The sequence below is a fragment of the Solanum stenotomum genome, chromosome 5 (assembly GCF_019186545.1).
Source record: "Solanum stenotomum isolate F172 chromosome 5, ASM1918654v1, whole genome shotgun sequence".
Classification (NCBI taxonomy): Eukaryota; Viridiplantae; Streptophyta; class Magnoliopsida; order Solanales; family Solanaceae; genus Solanum; species Solanum stenotomum.
In genome coordinates this window covers 60171211-60196164 of record NC_064286.1, presented here as the reverse complement: position 1 = coordinate 60196164, position 24954 = coordinate 60171211, and the positions used below count along the sequence as shown (strand labels likewise).

Here is a 24954-nt window from a genome sequence, read left to right as displayed (position 1 = left end):
CTCCCTAGTTATGTAGAATAACACTATTAGTGAAGAGATTTAAGTACTTTGAGACATCTTAAAATGAAATCATATAAATTGAGACAGAGGAAGACTGCGTGGTACAAATCTACAGCCAAAAGAAAAAGAACTGCAAAGAATATTTCCAGTTTCGACTTATAATTAGATAAAAGTTAATGCATCATGCTTACTTGCTAAATTAACCACGTAAGTATAGGGATCTGAGGAACCCCCTGCTCCTGATCTCTTCACCTTTCCTTGCCTCAGCAACCTGCAGTTTTTTAATCCTTCATAACTCTAACATGAACAGCAGGTTATAACCATTATTCCCTTCATTCTTCGAATTGTTTGATACAGTCCCATTAGTTATAATAATACTCCTTCTGTCTCAATTTATGTAGCATAGTTGGAATTTCGAGAGTCAATCAATTATTTTTTTTGGGTCTTTTAAATATTTTAAGTTACTATAATTTATAGTACTTTTTAGGTAGTGTCCAAATATATAAATTTTATTTTAAAAAACTTAGAACTTCTATGTCTAAATTCACGTCTTTAAAAGTTTGAATCTCGAATTTGAAATTTGGTATTCAATCAAACACTAAAAGAAACATATGGAGAGAGAGAAAAGTGCTCACATTCTTAAGGCTTTGCTGGTGTCAGGGCTATTGCCTATCAGCTGGCGAATCTTAATTTCAGAAATGGAACCATGAGACAACACCCTCAAGATGGCTTCCGCTCGGCGGCGCAGGGAAGGTGGTGCGTTCGGGTTCAACTCCTTAGTCAACTGACTGTTTCTCTTCCCGCGAATCACTCTATCAGCCGCGAGACTTTGCGCGCTGGTAATGCCACTGAAGACAGAGTCAGTGGACACACAAGATGAAGATGAAGCTGAAGCCGAAACCATAGTGGACCTACAAAACGTTGTCCGAGAAGTGGTCGTCTTGGCTGGCTTGCCTGAGCTCATTTGCCGGCAATCGGAAATGAAGAAGCTCTTTGATCGTTGTTGTCTAACAACCTGCGAAAATCTCCAATGTAAATCTGAAATGCAAAGATCTGATAACTATTTTCGAAGAAAGAGTGTTTCACTTTTTAAACGTTCCAATTCAGAAAGTAAAATAGACTTGGAGAAAAATGAATCACAATAAGCATCAATTTTCTTAAATTCTAAAACTCATAAACAGAGTAATGAAGCTCAAAATTCTAAAGCATAAAGCAACAAAACAGCATAGAATTGCTACCATCTAAATTCTAATGCAACGAAAATTAATCCAAGTATATCATCATATGAATATTTACTCAACCATAGCTGATAACGAATTCAAATCTAACAGATCATTTTCTTAGAGACTGCAACAGAATACATCAAACTTTCCATCAAAAGTATTTCAGTAGTTTTTATTAAGAGTTATAGTGTTCCGTTCCGTTACTATTCCTTGTAATAACTCCTATTATTCCATATTGAAATACATAGAGATTCACAAACAAACAAAAAAAAGCATTACATATTTTTTAAATGTTCTTCAATTTTCAGATTATGCAAGCTAGCAACAGAGGAGTTCAACAAAAACAAAAGCACAATAGCAGCGAAAAACTGAAGATATGAAATCGTCACCTTAAGCTTCACTATCTGCTCATGAAACGCGGCAATCATCTTCATGCGACGAGATTGTGATCTAGCCTCCGTGAACGAGCAATTAACAGAGGTCAAAATCGAGGAAGCTGAGGATTTGCTTTTCGAATTCGAATTCGAATTCGAATCCGAATCCATAGCTGAATTCGAATTACCCAGAGCTACCTTGTGTGAAATCTCAATTATACTATTGCTTCTGAAATTCAAAACACAAGCTGATCAGTGATCAACAACTGAAAATGCATTGAATTTTTTTATAGTTCCTTGGAGAGATTGAAGGAACAATGGCACGATCATATTCCAATTTCTTATACTCTGTAACTGAAAATGCAAATGAAAAATTAGAATTGAATTGTTTGTTTCGAGTTCGAATTCGTCTTACTTTGGAAGAGGAGATGGAGATATGGCTGAGAGAAGGAGAAGAGCAGAAGCAGCTTCACGTTCACCATTACTGGGAAATGCTTCTATCATTGTTCCTTCGAGAGAAATTTGATTTTGTTTTTCTCTGTTTTTGAAAATGGCGCGATGATACGGGAATATTTGAATTTTTGTCTAAAGCTTTGCGGATCTATAAATCTGGGCTTTGCGGTTTCGGGTATTCGGATCCAGGATGATTAATTTGGCCTTGGCCCAATAGTCACTCTATATGTCCATGGGTTAGGGCCTAATTATATGGCACAAATCAAATTTTGAGAGGTGAATTTTTTTATTTTGATCGTGAATTCGGCTATGAATTTTTTTTGAGATAAAATTTATATATTTTTAACCTAGGTAAAAAGTACAATAAGTCATAAACAACTAATAATTTAAAATATTTATAAGTCATGAAAAAATTATAATGATCAAGTGTTTCAAAAGCCAATTTTTATGTTATGTTATACTAAATGTTCTATATACAACATTTCACTATGACATTTAAAAATCGGTGTTGTTGTAAAAATATTTGACTGTATAAGAATTTAACTTCTAAAATATGACTTAGTATTTCCTAATTTAACTTTGAAAAAAAACATTCAGTATGGTGCTCAGCAGGAATGAATAGTATAGTCATCACACTTGAGGCTAACCTACAATAACAACACATCCCAAATAATTCCATAAGTGGGATCTGGAAAGGGTGAGGTTGTTGCTGATAGGCGCTCAGCTCAAAAGAAGTGTAATAAAGACAAGATAGACAAGATAGACAAGAAAACGACAACAGAATAGCAAGATGCGCTTGAGGCCAACCTGATTTTTTTTTAAAAGAAGCTATCATGTTATAGAAATGGTATGCATTTCCCACTGAGAAATGGCTAACCAAAATTGAACTTGCAGCCATATGCATTTTTCAGTAAGTTCAGGTAATCCTAAAGACAAAATTAGCTGCCTGTTGAATGCTATGGGGTGCAAGGGAAATCTCCTTCAGTCTACCTCCATATCAGAAATAGCTTCATTCAAGACACTCTGAAGCTCCTTCACTCTGCGTCTTGCCAGTGCAATGCAATCCTGGAGAAAAAACGAACATTTCTAGTAAAAATTTGGTCAAGATATAATCTTTTGAACTAATATTTTAGGAACCATTGCAGATTGTGCAGAATCCGCAGATCAACAAGGAACTACGGAATGTGAATTAAAAAATGTCTCCAAGATCAATTGCTAACTTCATGCAGAACCTGTTAAATCCCCCCTGACTCGCGCACACACACTGTGAACCCCCCCAAGCAGGAGTTAACAGTGGTCAGTGGCCACCTCCCCACTTTGCTCTCTTGGTAACTTGAATTCCCAACAATACAATTGGAGGTGGAGGGTTCACACCTTTAGTAGAGTACCTTTCCTTCGCCTCTAAGTCCCACCTCCCTACGGAAATGTTTATCAAGTTTCTTTCGTTTATACTAGTCATTCTCAAGAAAAGTATGATGTATCACTGCTACAAACTGAAACTCTTCCTCCTAATGATGTCCCGTTAGTGGATTTGATCACCTTTAGAAGCACATCGCCAGAAAACTACTTCAGGCCCATGGTGAGGGACCTACTTATTTAATTGAAGCTCTTCCAAATCATTATTCAGTTAACTTTTAAGGAGTACTTCAGAGGCAAAAACTATACATGAAACCCAACTGTATGCTTATTCCATCACAATCCATTATTGGTGGCTTCTCCCAATGATAAAAAAGAGAAAAAGGGTATAAAGCGCCTAAAATGGGTCAACTCCCTTATTATCAACTATTAAGTTAAAGCGGCCAAACCTACTATCAACCAGTACACAGAGAGAAGCTGGGAGATAGAGGATAAAAGCTTCCGGAACCACAACCCAAAAGCTTCCGAAATAAAACTTTGGGGGAGGGATGTTGGGAGACAAAGAAAAAGGAATAAATCCTCCCTTACTTATCTATCCTACTGTATTCCCAATGAGTGACTGGCAATATCTAAGTAACAATACATAGCGTTTACCATGTCATCACTTTTCTGGAAACGATCACATGGCAGCATTATTTCTGCATTGGGATTACTTAGTCTTTTTTTTTTAATCCCTTTTTTCATTAGGGGTGGGTGGAGTTGGAGGTAGGGGTGGATCTCCTTACCTTCAGTCTCATAGCCCCTTCGTTATGAACTAAGATTATTATCAAATTTGCCTTATAAAGAAAAGAAACGAAGAAGAAACCCCTGCCATTTAGGAAATGTAAGCATTAGGATTACGACACAAACTAACCTGGATAACTGATGTATGGGAAAGAACTGGTCCACCTGGTTTATTAAGGGAAACAAGCTGGTAAGACGAATCCAATACCACGGTTACAATTGTTTCCATTATAGATTCTTCCTCTGCTGTAGGATCTGCGAGGATATAGTTCTTGTGAAGTATGCATGTTAAGGAGAATGGTAGAGCGTTCAATTTGAGTTTTCTTTTCTCTGTATTCACAGGCTTCTCCAATTTCAATCGGACAGTGTCCTCAGAAACAAGGACTATTTGCCCATCATCATTCAAAGAAACCACTGGAATGTTCACTGCAAGAAATCCAATTTCTTAGTAAAATTATATGATCACTGAAGAACCAACTTTTTCCAACTAATCACGTATAGCTAGCTATAAATAACTCAGTGCAGACAATATTGAACATCTAATAGGAAAAACAATGTTCCCTCATCCCAATAAAAGGGAGCAATTGACCTCGTGGGATGGTTGCGACCTTAAAAAAGAATCACTAGACTGTACCTAACATGTGCACTCGTCTTCATCCCTTCACCTCTTCCCAAGAAAGGCTTCATAGATTAAAGATTGCTCGTTTGACATATTGCTTAAACTAAGAACAGTTCATCCCCTCTTCTCTTTATTCTTCAAGACTCGCCTTCCTCTAAGGTTTATTAGATGACACATACAGGCAAGAATGTTGCAGAGATTGGACAGCATTGCTCCCTTAACATACTTGCTAATTTCCCTAAGAACTTGAGTGGACAGATGGTCCTCTTTCCTTTCATCTTCTTTCTACTTGGTGAAGCTTGCATATTTCGTAGCCTGTTGATAATATAAGATATTTTCTGCCATCATAAAGAAACCACCTTCTTTTCTTACCCTTTTACACCTTTGGTATTGAAAACCTTATTTTCCAAACTTCGTTTTAACATGCAGCCCATTTCCAATCTCAAAATCAGAAACGGGATATAAAGTACAATATTGTTGTCTCTCATGGGACAAGTAATCATTACAGGAACACTTAAAAAGCCAAGCAATAGAAAACTTACAATGCAAAAAGGCAGCAACTGCAGATAGTAATGCAGTGTCAAACAGGGCACCGTCAGCATCCAAACAGTATATGTCCTGTAAATATTATATGTCATAGGAATAAATACCAACTTAGCCTACGATCTAAAAGCATTGTATTAGCATAAAATGAAGAAATAAAGGTGGGGAAGATTTAAAGATCAATGATAAATAAGTGAAAAACATATTGTTCAAATCAACATGTTGACGGACAGCATTGCAGAGTAACATATTTAAAAAATGGTAACCTAAAAACGACAAGGATTTCCATTGTTTTATATTCTGGCGATTTAACTCTTCAATTAATGTACAATTGCGGAACAAGAAATTCCTTTCCCTACTGAGCATGGAAAAAATGCAAGAAGACGAGATTTTCATATTCATTACCACTTACCAGGTAGGCCATCCAAGCAGCTTTTCCTCCAACCAAGCACAACTCTTTTAAGTCAATCATGCCAGAACTGCAAACATTTCAATTGCTCATTAAGGAGATTGTACAGGCAACTTATCAGAAAGTGAAGAAAAAACAAATATGAAGAAGATACAGTTGAAATGTGTGATTATCTCGCCTAAAGCTTAAGCTATTAGAAAGAGCACAATTGTATTTACTTAATTAATATCTTCAAGAGGAAGGACATGACTACAATTGGAAGGGAAAACAAAGCTATGAAGCTAACAATCAAAGTATCTCTCTCTTACTTCTACCCTAAGGTTCAACAACAGAAAAGTTAGACTTTCTCAACAACCAGAGATACTTCTTGGTAGATAGATTTTCATAGGAGGGGTATTAGCAGGGATGATTAAGTACCAAACACTAAACAGAGCGAATGGATTTAGATCTTTCATATGGCAGACCGCCAACTAGTGGGATTGAGGCATGGTTGATTGAATGACGATTAAGTTCCAAAACCTTCTGGGGAGAGCAAGGATTCATGCAAGGTTTTTCTCATGGGAGATAGCAGAAGAAGAATACTCTCCCTTGTAACATAAAGTTCTTCCAGAAATTCTGGTTATCTAGTAGTACTGTCACAGTAGCCAGAGAGAAGAAACCTTCACTCCTGCAACGTAAAGTTCTTTCATTTATCAATAAGTAGTAAACCTCACAAACTCTGGAAACACGGACAAGATGCATGAAGCAGGAGTATTTTCCTGATTAGGTTGTGATGTTTGCTGCGAGATCATAAGTGGTCTTGTTGGACCTTAAATATAACTTGCGGTGTTGTATTAGATTATCAGAGATTCAGAAAATTATAAAAACAAAACAGTAACTACCATATTGCATGGTCAGTATAAACATTTCAGCATAAAGAATTAGATGACAATGAATACTTAAGACTCCAAGTTTGGGGCATCTGCAAGCTATCTATTGTTAGTTTAGTTATTACATACCTCAAGATAGTGTCTGACAGCTGCTTTGAAATTACAGATGCTGCTTCCACAGGCCTACCAGGCCGAACCAGGGGAGAACAAATAGGAGGCATGTGGAATTCGATAGCTGCAATCACAATAGAAACGTATATGTATAACCAGAAACTATATCGGTAATAAAATAATAAGAGTTAAGAAATGAGAGGTTTTTTACCTATGGATCCCTCATCTGGACATTCCACTGTTGGTTTCATGACTTCCATTTTGATGGCAGCCAGCATCGTCTGGGATTGATGCAAGATAACCAATCAACTCAGAAGTAATTCGAGTGAAGAATGGAAGCTCATATACAATTGATAAGAAGCAATTCATTCAAAGGAAACACTTACAGTGGAGCCAATCTTCGCCAGTGCGGATCCATCGGCAGATGCAACAGCACCTGCAGTGAAAACATAGATGTAAGTTTGGACAACTCCTGAGAAAAGATAATATAATAACAACTGATCAGTTGAAATGATGATTAGCCAAACCAAGTGCAAGTGTTGTATCTCTAGCACTTCCAAGCTTTCGGGCATCAGGTCGGACAGATTTAAGAAGATGATGTTCATGATAGCGCAAAGGAAAAAGACGTCTAAATGCATCCACCTCCATCTCTGAAGACAAGTCACTTGAGCCATTGGCAGCAGCCATTCTATAGAATTCAGATGTCTTGGCAATTAGTCTTACCAACTAGTGATTTTCCAACCATAGGAATGCAAGAAATCCTAAATTCAAGTGAGATGCATTACCCTAATGCCCTTCTGTTCAGCGAGAATTAAGGTTCTGACCTTCACAAATTATAATAAAACAAGCAAGACATGCATAGATGGTTGGTCAATATATAAAGAAAATGGAAAAGGGGAAGCACTGCCAAAACCTCAACCCAATGTAGTAGTCCCTTTTATAACTCGCTGGAAAATTATTTGTTTGTTCAGTTATCAGATTCATAGCTTAATCTTTAAAAACTTAGACAGGCCATGTCACACCATCATCACACATTTAGTAACACAGTCATAATGTTCATCTACTTGAAAGATTTGAAGTCCGAAATATATGAACTTACAAGATATTAAAAGACTATTAATGGCAACATAATAAAAGAGATCTTTCAGGCCAATGACAAGAATGATTAGATCATTATTTTTCCATAACAGAAAACAATTGATCAATCCAATTTTAGTAATGAAACGATATAGTTGAACCTGATACATATTTCCATAGAGCCAAATTATCCATAAAACATCAGTAAGACTGAATATTTCCTCATTCTACGCTCATATTGTTATGACAGTATCATGTTCTCTTTTGCTCTTCTTAGAATGCAGGACATTAATCTTTCAAGTTTCCAACCATAGATCATTACATGCAGCTTATAGTACATGCTTAGATGCAGAAGAATCTAGACAACTACATAAGAAACACAACGACAACAACATGCCCATTGTAGTCCCACAAAGTGAGGTCGGGAGAGGGTAGAGTATACGCAGACCTTACCCCTACATAAGAGAGATAAAATATATTTTTTCCAACTGCTGTGATCAAACACACATATCAGTTAAGGAAATTTTCACATCACCAGGTAACAATTTGACAGTCTAATAGGGACCTGATATGTGTAGCTAATCAACACCCAGATAAAAGAGGAGTATTGCCGTAAAAAAGTATAACTACATCAAGGTTAATACGTCCAACACCAAGTACCCGACCAGTTCGGAATTGAACTATAGTTGATTGACTGATTAAAAGAGGTTGATATAAGGAATAAGTGTTTCCAATAAGTTCTCTGAAAGACAGTTTCAGAGGCACAATGTACATTGAGCTAAAACAAATCATATTTCAGCACAAAGTTTGAAAATTTCAGCAAATACACAACTATAATTTACTTTGAAGCCAAAAAAGGCAACTTTCAGAACGAAAAACAAAACGGTCCCAAAAAAATCAAGACATGAATGTAATGTAAGCTCATATAATATCAAGATGACATGAAGAACACCTTCAAATGCTCAAAAAATAACTAATCTATATTGATGCTCATTGAAGTGAAATACTGAAATTTTAAAGCCAAAAGTCTTCATTTTTTTTTTCTTTTTCCTATCATCGGCTCTGCAATCAGAGACCATTAGGCGCAAGCTGGCCCGAACAATACAGTTATATAAAAAAAGTAATTTTCACTATACTTCTTCCAGAAAACAAAACAATGTACAGAATAAATTCTCGAGGAAGACGAGAAACTTACTGAAATTGGTGGCGGAAGACACGGCGGAGGTGGCAGTTCGGCGGAGTGGAGGCGGGAGGTTTTGCTTTTTTCGACCGGGAGGGAGAAGAAAATAGCAGAGCACTATTTTATAATTTGAATAAATAAATGAGAAAAAAAATTGTCCCAATTATAATGCTATGATTATAATTTTACCTATTAAAATTATACCAATAGTATATTTTATTAGCTTAATATATAGTGACTGACTGAGATTCAACATCAATATCACAAATTTTAAAAATGCTCATTTTATTCTTAATTTTTCCAGTCAAATAATGTTACCTAAATTGAAATAAAAATAATAATTACTTGTTAGATTTTCAATTTAAATTCAACCGTCATTTAAAAATAGTCAACTGTTAACTGATTTTTAATGCAAAAATAATATTTTTTATAAATAAAATTCTTAGCTAACACACACACACAAATATTATCAAGACAAATCTTAGAATTAAAATCTCACTAATTCATTAGAATTTATGGTCAAAATCTTAACAATTGTTTATAACTTATAGCTAAGACAAATTTTACTTAATATGAAAATAAATTCTATATCACAGCAAAAATTTGGTTGAAACTCGAAAGAGCCAACGACTTCCTCGCTAGTAGATTGACACATTCTAGCCTTTCTTCTTCTCCTTTTAGGGTTTATTCGAAAGAAAATTTGATTTCCTTTTTCTTTTGGACTTATTTTGTCTAAGTAAAAGACTAATATTTTCTTTAAAAAATTGATTTTTTCAATAGCAAGCTGCAATCTAGTGACACCTAATCTTGATCGCGAAAACTTCCAAATTCATGTGAAATAGGAGTATTGTTTTTGTTTTAACAAGAGCAAAATTTAAATAATAGCACCGAAAGATCCTATTTGACTATTTGTGCAAATCACACCTACATATTATTAAGAACATAACCAAAAATTGGACACCGGTGCCCTTTTTAACAATTTGACCACTCTATACTGGCCCAACATATAAATGTTACAAAACTCTCTTCAATACACTTTACTTTCTAGCCAACAATGGCGTGCAACTCAGGAACTTGCCAGTCCGGCTGTTACAGAGATGACTCTTCCGTCGGAGCAGAAGAATCGCCGCCGCTATCTAAGAAAACCGAAGTTTCAAACGAAGGTGTCAACAGTAGAAGGAGCACCGAACATTTGGATGATGGAATATGTCTCAAATGTAAGGTTAACAGAACCATCGCCGCCGCCGCCGCTGACGGCGGTGGTGATTTTGGTGGAGGAGATGGAGGAAGGTTCTGTGCAGATTGCTTCCGCAGTAATCTATTTGGAAAGTTCAGACTTGCTGTCACTGCTAATGCTATGATTTCGCCCTCGGATAACGTCCTTGTTGCCTTCTCTGGCGGTACTTGTTCCAGGTTCATCTCACGTATTCATCGTCCTCTGTAAATTGCTTAGTTGTATTGTTAATTTCCAAAGCCGTTTGGCTTCTGATATCATATGTAGGGTTCAGGGTTTAACGATTCTGTTAAATGTAGTTTCCTACTGATTTTTGGTCCTGATTCGTCAGTTTATTTGTTTGATATGTGCTGGTGGTGTAGAAAAGACTCTTTCTTTGGTCTGGTTAGTTCAGAGAAAGAAATAATCTATCAACGCCTTAACCTCAAACAAGTTGGGGTAGATGATATGAATTGTTTATATATGCTCCTTTTAAATTTTATCAGTCTCTATGTATCCTGTTTATTTGGCTCTATTTAATTCTAAAGATAATTCCTAAGAACAGTAAACATCTGGCATGTTCCGTAGTTTGAAATGTTTCCATGCAATAATATAGTTCTCAAAGTTTGGACCTTTATCAATCACATATTGGAACTTTTGTAAGAAGCGTGTGATCATTGAGCTTTCACCTTGCTAACTAAGTTAAGCGTGTAATCATCCAGCTAATCCTGCTAACTAATTTTTAGAGATTAGCCTCAATTAACAGGGATATGCCTTTGGGTTGCAAACCTTCATAGATAAGGACCAAATTCTTAGTCGTACTTCCAGAAAATCCGTTCCTGGATATCCATCCAATATTTGCGTTAGAGACAAAAACTTCATATTCTTAGGTCTTGAGCTCACAGGTTGTCTCTGTAAAGTTCTTAGCTTGTCTAAATCTGTCTCCTATGCAGTGTATTATTTGGGCTTTAATGCATTATTTGGGTTCCTCAAGTGTTCCCTGCCCTTGTCCTATTGTTTCTGTTGATTGTTATCCTTTTATGTTGTATTGTAATCGAGATTGAGTAGGCAACGAATATCTGAAGTTTGAAGTTTACTAAATTTGTTAATAAACTAGAACATCTTGCAGCATCTTGAAATTCCCCTTCCCTTTTCTGATAGATCTTAAATTCAGGTTATGCAATTGGTGCACACACATATGCATGTGTGAGTGGGTTTATCTGTATAGCATGTTGCATTTTCTCTATATTGATGAGCATAGTGTTCTTTGAATGGGATGCAACACCAACGTGAGTCAACAATGGTGTCTGTCGTAGCTGTTAGTTAAGTCAGACCTGCTGCTTGTGATGTGACTTAAAAGAAATGTGGAGTACTAATGCTAGTCTTGGTCTCATTATAAAAAAACTAATGCTTGTCTTGTTTAAAAGGTATGTGTTACCATGATGTTTGTATCTTGTAGGGTAGCTCTGCAATTTACACATGAGATGCAAAGCAAAGCTCAGAAGAACTATGATGCCAGTAGAGATAGAGCATTACCAGTTTTTGGTGTTGGGGTTGCTTTTATTGATGAAAAAGCCATTTCTGCTGTCTCATCTGATAACCTTGACAGAGCCGTTGAGGAGATGAAACTTATTGTGTCAGATTTGGCTCCACCTGTGAAACAATTCCATGTCGTTCCAACAGAGGCTATTTATTCACTGAAAGCTGGTGATGCAAAAGATAGACTGAATGAATTAATAAACACTGTTAATGATGTCACAGGAAAAGAAGATTTGTTGGAGCATTTTCGCATGCTCTCCTTGCAAAAGGTTTGGCAACTATACATAATCACGATCTGGACCTTTATAGGAAAAAGCATAGATCCGTATTTATATATTTTGCTTTATTATGCAGATAGCTATAGAGAATGGATATACCAAAATTCTACTTGGAACGTGTACATCAAGAATAGCTTGTCATGTACTTGAAGCAACTGTCAAGGTAGGTTCAATGAACCACTCACTCTCTTCTTTTGCTAAAAAACTGAAAGTGTTTATCCACATGGATGAATGATGAAGAAAGTTTGTCCTCTGGCAAACTGAAAAAAGTGAAACTTTGGACTTCAATTTGACAAGAGCCAGATGGAAATATAAGAGATCAGTGGAAGTGTGAAGTGCCAAAATTTGGCCCCCATCCCCTTCCATATCTATGAAAAGATCAAAAACTAAAAAAATGTGATTATCCATGATTCATGCAGAAGAGAGTTTCTTTTGAACAAAAAATAATTAAGCGCGTTTATATATTCAATACTTTGAGTTCTTTTTATAACTGAGAAATCCCTGAGGGTGGCACACGGTTCGGAGCTCTGTGGATGATGGGCCCTCCCCTCTGCCCGTCACTGAAGTACCAGGCTTTTGTCTGCATTAGGGTTTGAACCTGTGCCGTACGCCTAACCCACACACCACAAGCTACACTCTTAACTTTCACCAAAGTCCTGGGGGATAATACTTTGAGATTGCACAACAAAAATACTTTTATATGCAGCAATGGTTATGTATATATACATGAGGTTCATGTTCCATATTCCTTTCTGGTCATCTTCCTTGAATTAAGCGAAATGCTCATAGCCTCATACACAGTCATGATCTGTTTGGTGTGGATTGTTTTATCTGATTTGATCTCTATGTTTAGTTACTCATTTTATTGATCATAATCCATGGTAGTTATTGTATAAAAGATCAACTTTTTAGAGCTAGTCAATAAATATCTACACTAGTCACCTATATAGAATTCAACTCATACTTCAGTTACCTACTTGAACATAAGAGTGATGAACAAAATCTGATAGAGAGAACTCTCTAATGTGCAAAAGGTTTTGGTTTTTCTCCAGGGTAGAGGTTACTCTTTAGCGGCTGATATCCAGTATGTTGATGCAAGGTGGAAGATACCTGTGGTTCTTCCCCTCCGCGATTGTCCTATTCATGAGTTGAACATGCTTTGCAGCCTTGACAGGTTCGATGCACTTGAAATCTGAGATTTAAAACAAAATTTAGTTCTGGTTTAGTATTTTGATATCCTATTTTTATCACAATCTCGTGTACTTTGTGAATTTGATTATTTCATTTCTTTTTGCCCTTTCCTTGTGTCAAAACCATTACTTCATGGTGGGGTTCGGCGTACTTTGCCAGGGCAGTTTGAAGACTGTAGAAGTTTTTAATGGAACTTGTGCTGGTATCAATGGCCTGATATCCTCATTTGTAAAATTGTTGCAGGTAAAAGCAGAGTAACTGTATTGGTTTAATTTAAGTTGAGGTGGTCCCATGTACAGTGGAAGTGGCATTTAATACGTGGAGAAGACTGTTAAAAGGATCCTTTAGATATTAAAAATTGGAATATTATAATATAACAATTGCACACAGCAGCTGAAATATATTCAGCCTGCCAAGAAAACATGTTTTTAAAACTTGAATTTCAAGGTTAATGTTGTGGTGATTGCTGGTTACACTAACAAGAAAGAACAACATTAGGGGAAAGAAATTACTTTATTAAAGAGCTCCTAACTAATCATTTTGAAAATTGCCTTTATTCAGTTATCCTATATGTTTCGTTGTTCTAGACATGAATATTGCAACTTGCCTTGCACATGAAAAATTCAAAGTAACTTTTGTGTTTCAGGAGGAAAACCCTTCCCGGGAAAGCACAATCATGAGAACAGCTGGAAAGTTGACACCTTTTCATTTCAACAGAATGCCAGAGGACAATGACTATAATGGTCAGGTGGCATCTCGAAGGAGGCAAAAGAAATACAACCTTAAAACTAAAGATGCTCTTCCCCCCGAATCATTCTGTCCTATTTGCAACAGTCCTCTAAAAATATCCAGTTTTGGAACTTCAATTAATTTTGACAACGGGAAAACTAATCCTAATGGGATTGGGGCTGCATGCTGTGCAAGCTGTCAGTTTCAGGTTCTTCCCAATGACCCCTCATCTCTGGAGCACTTCATTTCTCTCTTGCCACCATCAATGGTTTCCCAAGCAGGCAATGGGGATCGTTTAAGTCAGAGACAGCTAAGGTATGAAATTCTATTTCCTTAAGCACATGATACATTTTGATCTGCCACATTAGCCTTGGAAAACCATTTTATAGCCGCAGAGGGCTTGAATTTACGAATGCAGTTTGATATCCTGTGTTTTCTCCTTTTGGGCTGCCCCAGAGTTCTACATTTCAACTTTAGAGATGTTTTTGGAACTAGTTCGCAATTTTGTATTAATGAAAGCTTTATCACCGTTTCTCACCCCTGTTTAAAACTTAAGACACTTGATCTTTACGTCGTGCTCTCTCCTTGGACATAAAAGTTTAATCACGTTGTTTTCAGGGAGCAAATAGAAGACTGCTTGCTCTCGGACAATGAAGATGGAATATGATCCTGCTGATTCGTTTTGCAAAACAGCCAACTGCTTGCTGCATTGATATGCAAATCTTGTTTTGACGACAATACACTACTAGGTAAGCTACACTATAGTTTCTTCCTAGTTCCCATGAGCAGCAGGAGAAAATAGAAAGACGTACTTAAGCGTCTTACCTATTATGCTGCTGAGGTTCCTATTTCTCAATACACTATATTATGGCTGATGTCTGGGGTATGTTTGGTTGTTCAATCTGTTTTATAAGTGTGGTACACTGTTACAGAAACCCGATTACTCTATGTTGACGATTCACGCGTTTCAATTTTTTCTCCCTTCTCAGTCATCAATATTAGAATTCAATTTATGAAACACAGTTTATACATTACATTTTATTCAATACAGTGATCACACTATTCATAGAGGAGAAGAGAGAAATTTATTACTTGTTCTAGACTCAGACACCTATTTTCACACATGCTATAATGAAAGCAATTCTGTTTTATTTATGGATGATTGATGAAGCTAGAAGAGACCATCAGAAATATAAATGAAAATAACTATTTTATCTCTCTCTTTTTCCTTTTAATTTGAGATCGATCGTTGGGAACTAAGTGACAACTTCAAGGTCTGAATCCGCCTGTACATCTACAACCACACTCGCAGTCATCACATGCACATACAACGTCAACGTTCAACAATTGACGATTACGAGGCATAACATTATTCCCACAGTGAAAATTAAGCTGATTTTTTTCATCATGATCATCAATATAAGAAGAGATTGTTGGTGAATATTGTGATAATGCTGGGTGGCTGTGGTTGATAATAGTAATAATAATCATGAGAGTGATAATTATACTACTGTTTCTGGCCATTATAGCAAAAAGTTCTAAACTTGGTGAAGGCAATTTTTTTTGTCAAAATAATTGTCACTTGTTAATAATTAAGTCTCTAGCAAGTGATTATATATAGTGACATGGACCTGGTCTTACTGTTTGTTAGAAACTATGGAGAATTGAAGTAGCATATTATTCTCGCCATTTCGATTTGTTTGTTTTAATTTAACTTGACATGATATTTAAAAAAATAAAGATTTTTTTAAAATTTAATGATCTTAAACAAAAGATGTATATCAAAATATTTTTTAAGTTTTGTATATGGTCTTAAATATGTTAGGTATGATATTGAGTGCAAAGAGTTAATAAATATAAAATAGTGATATTCGTTTTAAATGGATTAAAAAGAAAATAAGACAAATATATTGAAACGGAAAGTGTAACTATTTTATAAAATCGACTAGTAAGAGATAACATCCTACCTAATTCAGCTGCCGCTCTTGAAATATATTCCAGTCAATATTTATATTTGATACTCTCACCGCTTAAAGAATGATCTTTTGTGGCAATTAATTAACATTATTAACTTAGTTATAACACTTTTTCGTTCCCCCAGCTGATTCAATTTAATTAGCTTTTAAAGCTAAATTAAATTAGATCAATTTAATATTTTGAAACTAATTCAGACATTTTAAAATCGTATGAAAAATACTAAAAATTATAATTATTTTCATGTCAATATAATTAAAAACAAAATATTTAAGATGTTCGTCAACATATATATTATATAAATATAATGTCACATAAATTAAGACACATAAAATACTATATATTTATAACTTTATAAGGCCGGCCTGCTTGGTATTGTTTGTCACCAACTAGAAATCTAGAATTATGGATTAAATTTGAAATTATCGCTAATTTTAAAACCAGTTGTTTGTCACAGCCAAGTTTTATTGTCCTCTAATTAAAAGATCTCACATATTCATCATGTTATATTTATTCTTTAATTTTAGTGTGAGATTCATATAAGCACTTCTTCTTTATAAACTTATGATCTGCCTCGAAGTCTGTCAGTCTTTTCTTTGACACACCCTTATGGCATAGGGACTAATTTTAAAATTTTACCATTATGAAAAGGAAGCAGAAGTTAATGTAAAGAGGAACTTCTTTTCATATACTCAAGTGGGATAAGGTGCTCACTTGAACTTTTTATATGATTGATCATATCTCTTAAATTAAGCTAGACGATCTAAGGACCAAGATCCATTTCTATATCGATCAATGATTTTGTAAAAAAAAAATTGTTTTATTTATGCATAATTCAAAAACAAATGACTGTGATCAAAACAAAGAAGAAAACAAAAAACAAGCATACAACCATAATAGAAAAAAAAAAAAATACAACCATCAGACTTGCAAGAAAATTGCTAGAGCACTTCGTACATATATAGAAGTATCAATGATATCTTTTCTAATAATGTCGATAGATTCCGCCGATTGAATTCAGCATCACAAGGGCACACACAACCACAATTATCACATAAACAATTAATCTGTAACTTTCTTAAATTTCGTGCATCAATTTTCATCTTTCCATGGCAACCCATAACTTGATGTAGAGTCAATATGACAGAGGCACAAAGCAATAATCATAATAAAAATTATGGTATTCTTCGACATAATTAAAGTTTTGAGAGTGACGACTAGTAAGTGTTACCAAATGCTCACTTAGCTAAAAAAAAACAAGGCCTGTTCATTAATTTGTTGTCATTAAAAATTAGAAAATATTAATTAATTAATTAATTTGATAGTTCAATTCTAATTTTATAACCTATCTAAGAAGTAAAATCCTATTTTTCAGGTATTTCTGATGAAACTTATTACCAATTAAGTCAAATGTGCATTATTTAAAAGGAAAAAAAATAGCCGGATTAGTATTTATGGAAGAAATATTTGTGAATTAGGTGGTTTTTTGTAAAAAAAAAATTCACTCCAAACCCGTTGAGGAAAATTCTGAACACCCTTAAGTCCTTTTAGCTATCTCGCCTAATCATGTTAAGAATGTTCAAAGCGTAGTATATACTATATAGCCAAATAAAATAAGATTTTATTTATAAATAGTACCATAATTTTTCAACGTAAGACATTTACCAGATTAATTCAATGTGTGTATTTAATTGCTGCAACTTGTTAATTAGAAGTTGTTATCTCCTCTATTCAGATTAGCAAATCAAAAATAATAAAAGATGAAAAGAAAAACACAAAGAACTATTCGAGTCCACAGAACCCACTGTGTGTCCTTAAAAAAATTAATCCCCTCAAGTACCCGAGGTTGCAGATTAATTCCTCCCAAGATAAAACAAATTAACCATTAAAGAAGTAGCGGTACCTCAAATTTCGATAATTTCAATGAACTCAAAATGACAGCAACAAATCACACACATAGACACGATCGATCGATTTTGTTTTGTAATAAAAGTATGCAAAAGAAGGGAAGAATTCGATACAGAAAAATGAGAGAAAATCTCTCTATTTATAGCCAACAAAGGGTAAAGGTCACAACCCTTTGGAAAGAAGACAACCTTTCAGAAAGAAGACAACCTTTCAGAAAGGTCACAACACTTTGGAAAAGGCATAACCTTTCAAATGGTCACAATCCTTTAGAAAGGACACAATCTTTCATAAAGTTCACAACCCTTCGGCATAGTCACAACTCTTCAGGAGAGTCACAACCCTTCATTTCCTGTTCACACCTTTAAAACCCAACAGAAGCTTACAACAAAAACTGAATATAATTGCAACTCCTTGAACAAGTCAAAATTTAATCCAATTTTTAAAACTTAAATTTATGCGGAGCTCTATTATATTAGTTTTAAAATCCAACAACAATGTATAAGTCCAGTTCCATAAATGGGGTTTGGGAGGATAACGTGTCTTGTGCAGGTACGGATTATTTCCGAAGGATCCTCCGTCCAAGTAACACATATATTGTTAATATGAAAAGAAAATACAACAATGAACTAAGATAATGTTGAAATCCACGTCGGTAGGATAAGGTGCTCAGATGAACTTTTTATTTGATCCTCGGCTTGTATATAAGTTAACTAGTTTTTGAAGTTGTGTTATACGACTCAAGGATCAAGGTTCATTTCTTTATCGATCCATGGCTTAATCGGAGCAAAGTTTTGTTTTATTAATGCATAATTGAGAAACAAATGACCATGATCAAAACAAAGAAGAAAACACAAGCATACAACTATAATGAAACAAAATGCATACAACCATCAGAATTACATGAAATTGCTAGACCACTTCGTACATATGTAGAAGTATAAATGATATCATTTCCAATAAGTGGTACATAGTGCGACACCAACTTTAAAGGGTTCTCGATAGATTTTGTCGATTGAATTCAACATATTCCTGGACATGCATCACAAGGACACCCACAATCACATTTAGTGCATGAACAGTCAACCAGTAACATTCTTAATTTTTGTGCATCATTTTTCATTGGTAACCGTGATTCATCGCCTTCCACATAACTTGATGTGGAGTCAAGATGACAGAGGCAAAAAGCAATAATCATAATAAAAATTATGATGTTCTTCGACATGACTTAATTAAGCTTTGCGAGTATTGTGTTATCAAACTCACATAACAACATATTATTTATAATGTTAGCTTGCTCATGACTTGAAGTAAATTATTAAAAACTATGAACTTAAAGTTCAACGCTAATTTTTAAACCTTAAAGTAAGATCCTAATTTTAAGCCGTTGATGATGAAATTTATTCCAATTATTAATTCAACATGTAATATTTAAAATGTAAAAATAGGTTGATAATTAATTGTTGGATATATAAATATATTTCCAATGTGATGCAAACACGTGATATCCACGTCAAGTTTAATAATCTGTGTTGAATTCTTTTAAATTAAACATATATTAAAGGTTCATGAAGGTCTTGATACCTTAATTTAAAATTTAATTGCTGCAACTAATAATAATAATGATGATGATAATGTAAAGAAACACATGTTGGAGATGTTAAAAAAAGATTAATTAACAAGAATTTGAGGCGTTAATACTCTTTAATTAGGCTACAAATATTGATTTTTCTTGTAACCATGTTCTGGTCACTAATCATTTTGCTAGCTTTCTAGATTAGTTTATATTTCCACATTAGTTGTAATTTGTCAAAAATTAATAGATTATAAATTATTTAGCTAAGCATTATAACGTGAGAATTCCATACTTGCTTGATTGTCTTTATATTGTTGTTTATGGGATTCGACTCCGACTCAACTTATATTGCCTACAACTAGTCAATCTGCATATTATCATTTTTTTACATTATTATTGAGAAATAGTTGTTTTCTTTATTGATCGATAGTTTAATTCATCAGAGCAAATTTTATTTTATTTATACATGATCGATTGAAAAGGAAGTAACATAAAAAGAAAGAGAAAACACAAACAAACATACAATCATCAGAATTACATGGAAATTGCTATAACACTATGTACATAGATATTGAAGCATGATCTTTATTATTTATTTTCACACGATCCTGGACATGCGTCACAAGGACACGCACAACCACACTTATCACATTAACAATCAAGTAGAAAATTTCTTGATTTTTGTGCATCATTTTTCATCTATTGTTCCCATGGCAGCATAGAACTTGACGTTCGATATGACATACGCAAAAAGCAATAATCAAGATAATAACAATTATTGTGTTTTTTGACATAGCTTAAGGAATTTGGGAGATACTTGTAGACTATTGTGTTATCAAATGCTCACTTAACAACACATTATTTATAATGTCAGCTTACTTATAACTTGAAGTAAATTATCAAAAACTATGAATTAAATTTAAAGTTCAGCGCTAATTTTAAATCCTATACTATCTTAATTAGAAGCATGATCCTAATTTTAACTTGTTGATGATGAAACTTATTCCAAATTATTGCAACATGTATTATTTAAAATGTAAAAATAACTGGATAATTAATTTTTGGGAAAAAGCACAAATATACCCCCAAATTATTATAAATGGTATGTCAATACCCTCTGTTATACTTTAGGGCTATTCATACCCTTACCGTTAATATTTTAGGTTGTTTATACCTTTGAGGTTAGCGGAGAGACACGTGACTTCATCTAAACGGTTCAACTAAATTTATTTTAATTTTTATCCATAAATTAAAAACCCACCCATAATCAAACCCACATGACCCGATAATTTAAAAACACATACGGCCATACCCAAATCATAACCCAAAAGCACTAAACTAATTTCATTGAATACTGCACCGAATTTCAATTTTTATTTTTCACCAACTTTGTGATCAAATTCATCCCTCTAACATTTGCAAATCGAAACTTGTTATTTCAACATAGATGTGATGGAGAATTGTGATTACACAACAAAGATCAGAGAATGAATGAACTTACAGAAATGTATGAGAAATTAAGAATTGGATTCGCTGCCGATGTTTTTTGCTTGTATTCGCCGGAAATATAGTTCAGGTAGATCATAGATGGAATCAACATAGACTTGGGGAGATCTTAGGGGCTTTTCCACCTCCGATTCCCCATGCTCCATTGCCGTCAAAGTCAATATCTCCAACCCAGATTAATCAATCTCTCTTCGACACTACAAAATTGACTTTTCAATTGCCGGTCAAGATTATATGTTTGTCATCGATGGCAGCGGCGTTGAGGCCTGGGTTTGAGGCGCACACGGCGTCAGAGCTGGGCTGGAAGCAATGGTGAAAATATGGTGAAGGAAATAAAAGTGACGAAATCCTGTAGCCATTATTTATCCAAATTTGATTAAGATAAATGGGTCATGGGCGGGTCATATGGGTAGGGTTTTAATTCATGGATAAAATTAAAATAAATTTAGACGAATTGTTTAGATGAAGCCACGTGTCCCTCCGTTAACCTCAAGGGTATACACAACCTAAAATATTAACAATAAGGGTATGAATAGCCCTAAAGTATAACGAAGGGTATTGACATACCATTTATAATAGTTCGGGGGTATATTGTCCCTTTTCCCTTAATTTTTTGGATATATATATATCTATTTCCAACGTGATGCAAACATGTGATATATATATATATCCACATCAATGCTATGGTTTTTTTCGACATTATTGCTCGAGTTTAGAGAAATATAGACTTGTTTGGTTGGGAACAAGTTATACTGGGTAATTAATTCCGAAATAAGTTATCTCACCATGTATATGGAATAACTCATCTTATCTCTAAGGTGTAAATGGTGGGATAAATAATCTCATGACTGCCTATTACCTCTAACCAAACACAAGATAAAATAGTGTTGCATTTTATACTTAGAATTATTATACATTATACCTTACGCCAAACAATATGTTATCAAATGCTTAGATTAATGATTATACTATGCTTTAATAAATGAATATATATATATATATATAATTGCCACAACTTGTCCATGGAAGTCCAATAGTCCATATGTGTATTAATTGTACCTGAAGGTCGTGATACCTTATTTTAAATTTAATTGCTACAACTTGTCAATTACGAGCTTACAACAAAAACTGAAATATAATTGCAACTTGTTATTATTAGATTTCATTTTTTTAATCCAACTATGGTTTCATCGGAGCAAGTTTCATTATATTTATGCCTAATTAAGGAAAAAATGATCATGATCAAAAGAAAGAAGAAAACACAAAACAAGCATACAACATAATAGTAAAAAAAAAACATACAATCACATTGTACATAATATAAATGATATCTTTGTCTATAAGAGGTACGCTATACATCAATTTTAAGGGGTTGTCAATAGATTCCACCGATTGAATTCAAAATATTCATGGACATGCATCACAAGGGCACACTCAATCACATTTATCGCATAATTAATCAACTAGTAACTTTCATTTTCGTGCATCATTTTTCAACAATTCTGAAGTGATTGGTACAAGTGATTATTAAGCATCATTAAGGCAAAATCATGATTATTGTACTTGTCTGTAAAGCCATCAACATAACAACTTCTTGCATTGTTAACAACTTCAACTATCATATTATAGAAATAATTAAGCTACGTGTGCACTGATATCCGATACAAACATTTCAAGGGCTATATGCTTGAAATCCTCTCCTAGCTGCAGCTCTGCCTTACCATGATGCCCTCCATTCAAGTTTCTAATGAGGAATTTGAATTCTAAACGACTAAAGTTTCAAGATAGCTTCTTCAATATATGCCAAACAAATTGAATTCAAGAACGTCCTTACAATAGAACTAGAAAACCTGCAAAATCTCCATCCGATATTTATCAAAATCAAGTTTGTAGTGCAGCCATGTGCAAAAACGTAGAGAAGAAATTGATTGTTCCAAACATTGTCGTTCTTCGAAATTTTCTTCTTGCAATTAACTAGAGGATGGAGAACATATGAATTGAAGGAGAAGAAAGAAGAGATCTAGAGCTAATGGAAACAGAAGACCCAAAAAATCAGCCTACTAGGTCAGATTTTTCGAAATTGATTTTTAGACTAAGTGGGTCATATATTTTGAAATGTGTAAAGAAAATCTGTCACATTTGCCATGTCAGCAAGCTGTTAAAAAAGGGTAATTTTAAACCTTAAAAAAATGTTGAGGGCAATTTTAAATCAAAAGGTGGATGGAGGGCATTTTTGAACCATTTGAAATAGGTTAAGGGCATTTTTAACCCTTTTCCCTTGATTATTTGTTGTCACCAATTAGATTTTTTTTTCTCTTACCCAGTGTGGTATCCGTTTTGAGGTCCGTTTAATCGAAATTTCACTACACGGAAAAACAAACAAGAATTTCATTGCTAAACGAAAAAATCTATTGCTAATTATGTTCAATTTAGCGACAGATTATCAAAAGTTCTATTTATTAAGGAATATTTAGTGACGAGTTCATTGCTAATTTCTTCTTTTTAATTTGTAGTGTTCACACCTAAATTATCTCGAAGAGGATTTCATTTCTAAGGATGAACTCAAGACGTTAAGAATACATTCTTTGAGCAAAAACAATTAAATTAGGTTGAACTCATAACTGGACTTCTAGCTCTGCCCTGATTTAGAAAAGGAAGTAACAATATAAAAATTATTGTAAAGAGAACAAATTTTGTTTTATTCATATATGATTGAGAAAAGGAAGTGACCATGAAAAAGAAAAAAAGAAAAACATACTATCATCAGAATTACATGGAAATTGCTATATAGCATTTTGTACGTACATACGATCTTCATCACTTGTTTCAACACCCACAATGTACACAAGGACAACCACAATCACAGTGATCACATAAACAATTGTTAATTAATAACTTTCTTGATTTTTGTGCATCATTTTTCATCGATTGTTCCCATGGCAGCATAGAACTTGATGTAGAATCGATATGACATATGCAAAAAGCAATAATCATGAAAACAACAACTATAGTATTTTTCGACATGACTTAAGCTGTAGTAGTTGTAGGCTAGCTATTGGGTTATTAAATGCTCACATAACAACACATTATTTATAATGTTACCTTGCTTATGATTAACTTGAAGTAAATTATTAAAAATTATGAATTAAATTTAAAGTTCAACGCTAATTTTAAAACATATCTTAATTAGAAGCATGATCCTAATTTTAAGTTGTTGATGGTGAAACTTATTCCAAATTATTGCAACATGTATTATTTAATAGGTAAGAATAGCTGAATAATTTGTTGGATATATCTTATTAATTCCAACGTGATTCAAACATGTGATATATCCACGTCAAGTTTTATCTGTTTTTGAAATTTTATAAAATTAAAGGTTCTTCCATAGAATAATTAAAATTCATGTCGTTTATCATATCTTAAATTTAATTGTTGCAAGTTGCAACGTGTTAGAACTTAGAAGATTAATTATGATCGAATTAATTAAAGTGAAAGGCTAATTAATTGCAACTTAGATTATTGAACATATCAAAAGAGAATGCAATTGTGTTTTATTCAGAAACAAACTTCCATTTTTAAATTCACCTACACATATACAACCATTGACAGTCATTACTTGCACAAATAGCGCTATCTAACAATCGACGATTACGAGATATTTCCTGCAAAACATTATTCCCAGAGTAAAAATTAAGCTGATCTTTTTAATCATCAATATAAGATATGAGAGTGATAATTATAGTGCTGTTTCTGGCCATTATTGCAAAAAAGGTCTAAACTTGTAAGCAATATTTGTCAAAATAATTGTCACTTGCTAATAATTAGGACTAGCAAGTGATTATACATACTAGTACCTAGGCCCGCTTTTATTGTTTGTTAGCCAGTTAATTGAATTAGAATAATGTATTAAAAAATTATATGAAAAATATTATAAATTGCAATCTTTCTTATATTAATACGATGAAAAAAATGTATTTTAAAATATTGATCAAAATTCATGTAGTTTGACTCTTAAAAAGCGAAATGTGACGAGTAAAAAAAAAACG

At 34.0% G+C, this 24954-nt stretch overlaps 3 protein-coding genes across 4 annotated transcripts; 1 reads left to right on the top strand and 2 right to left on the bottom strand.

Moving 5' to 3' along the window:
• Positions 1 to 26: 26 nt before the first annotated feature.
• On the bottom strand, positions 27 to 2101 carry LOC125864213 (uncharacterized). The gene is made up of 5 exons (XM_049544127.1): positions 2013 to 2101; positions 1577 to 1826; positions 636 to 1015; positions 192 to 271; positions 27 to 109 (listed from the first exon to the last, which is right to left on the bottom strand). The coding sequence occupies exons 1-5, from the start codon at positions 2099 to 2101 to the stop codon at positions 27 to 29; spliced, it is 882 nt and encodes a 293-aa protein (XP_049400084.1).
• Positions 2102 to 2625: 524 nt separating this feature from the next.
• Positions 2626 to 9132, bottom strand: LOC125866071 (uncharacterized). Of its 2 annotated transcripts, XM_049546362.1 has the most exons (10): positions 9013 to 9082; positions 8478 to 8559; positions 7268 to 7428; positions 7127 to 7176; positions 6952 to 7021; positions 6759 to 6864; positions 5764 to 5830; positions 5351 to 5426; positions 4320 to 4615; positions 2626 to 3115 (listed from the first exon to the last, which is right to left on the bottom strand). In XM_049546362.1, exons 3-10 carry the CDS (start codon positions 7425 to 7427, stop codon positions 3032 to 3034), a joined length of 909 nt encoding a protein of 302 aa, XP_049402319.1. In that variant the 5' UTR covers position 7428; positions 8478 to 8559; positions 9013 to 9082; the 3' UTR covers positions 2626 to 3031. The 2 variants fall into 2 exon arrangements, with proteins under 2 accessions (XP_049402319.1, XP_049402320.1); XM_049546363.1 differs by lacking the exon at positions 8478 to 8559 and having other exon boundaries at positions 9013 to 9132.
• Positions 9133 to 10024: 892 nt separating this feature from the next.
• Positions 10025 to 14939, top strand: LOC125866062 (cytoplasmic tRNA 2-thiolation protein 2). The gene is made up of 7 exons (XM_049546352.1): positions 10025 to 10410; positions 11670 to 12018; positions 12104 to 12190; positions 13080 to 13201; positions 13383 to 13461; positions 13865 to 14262; positions 14566 to 14939. The coding sequence occupies exons 1-7, from the start codon at positions 10052 to 10054 to the stop codon at positions 14612 to 14614; spliced, it is 1443 nt and encodes a 480-aa protein (XP_049402309.1). The 5' UTR covers positions 10025 to 10051; the 3' UTR covers positions 14615 to 14939.
• The last annotated feature ends 10015 nt before the right edge of the window (positions 14940 to 24954 follow it).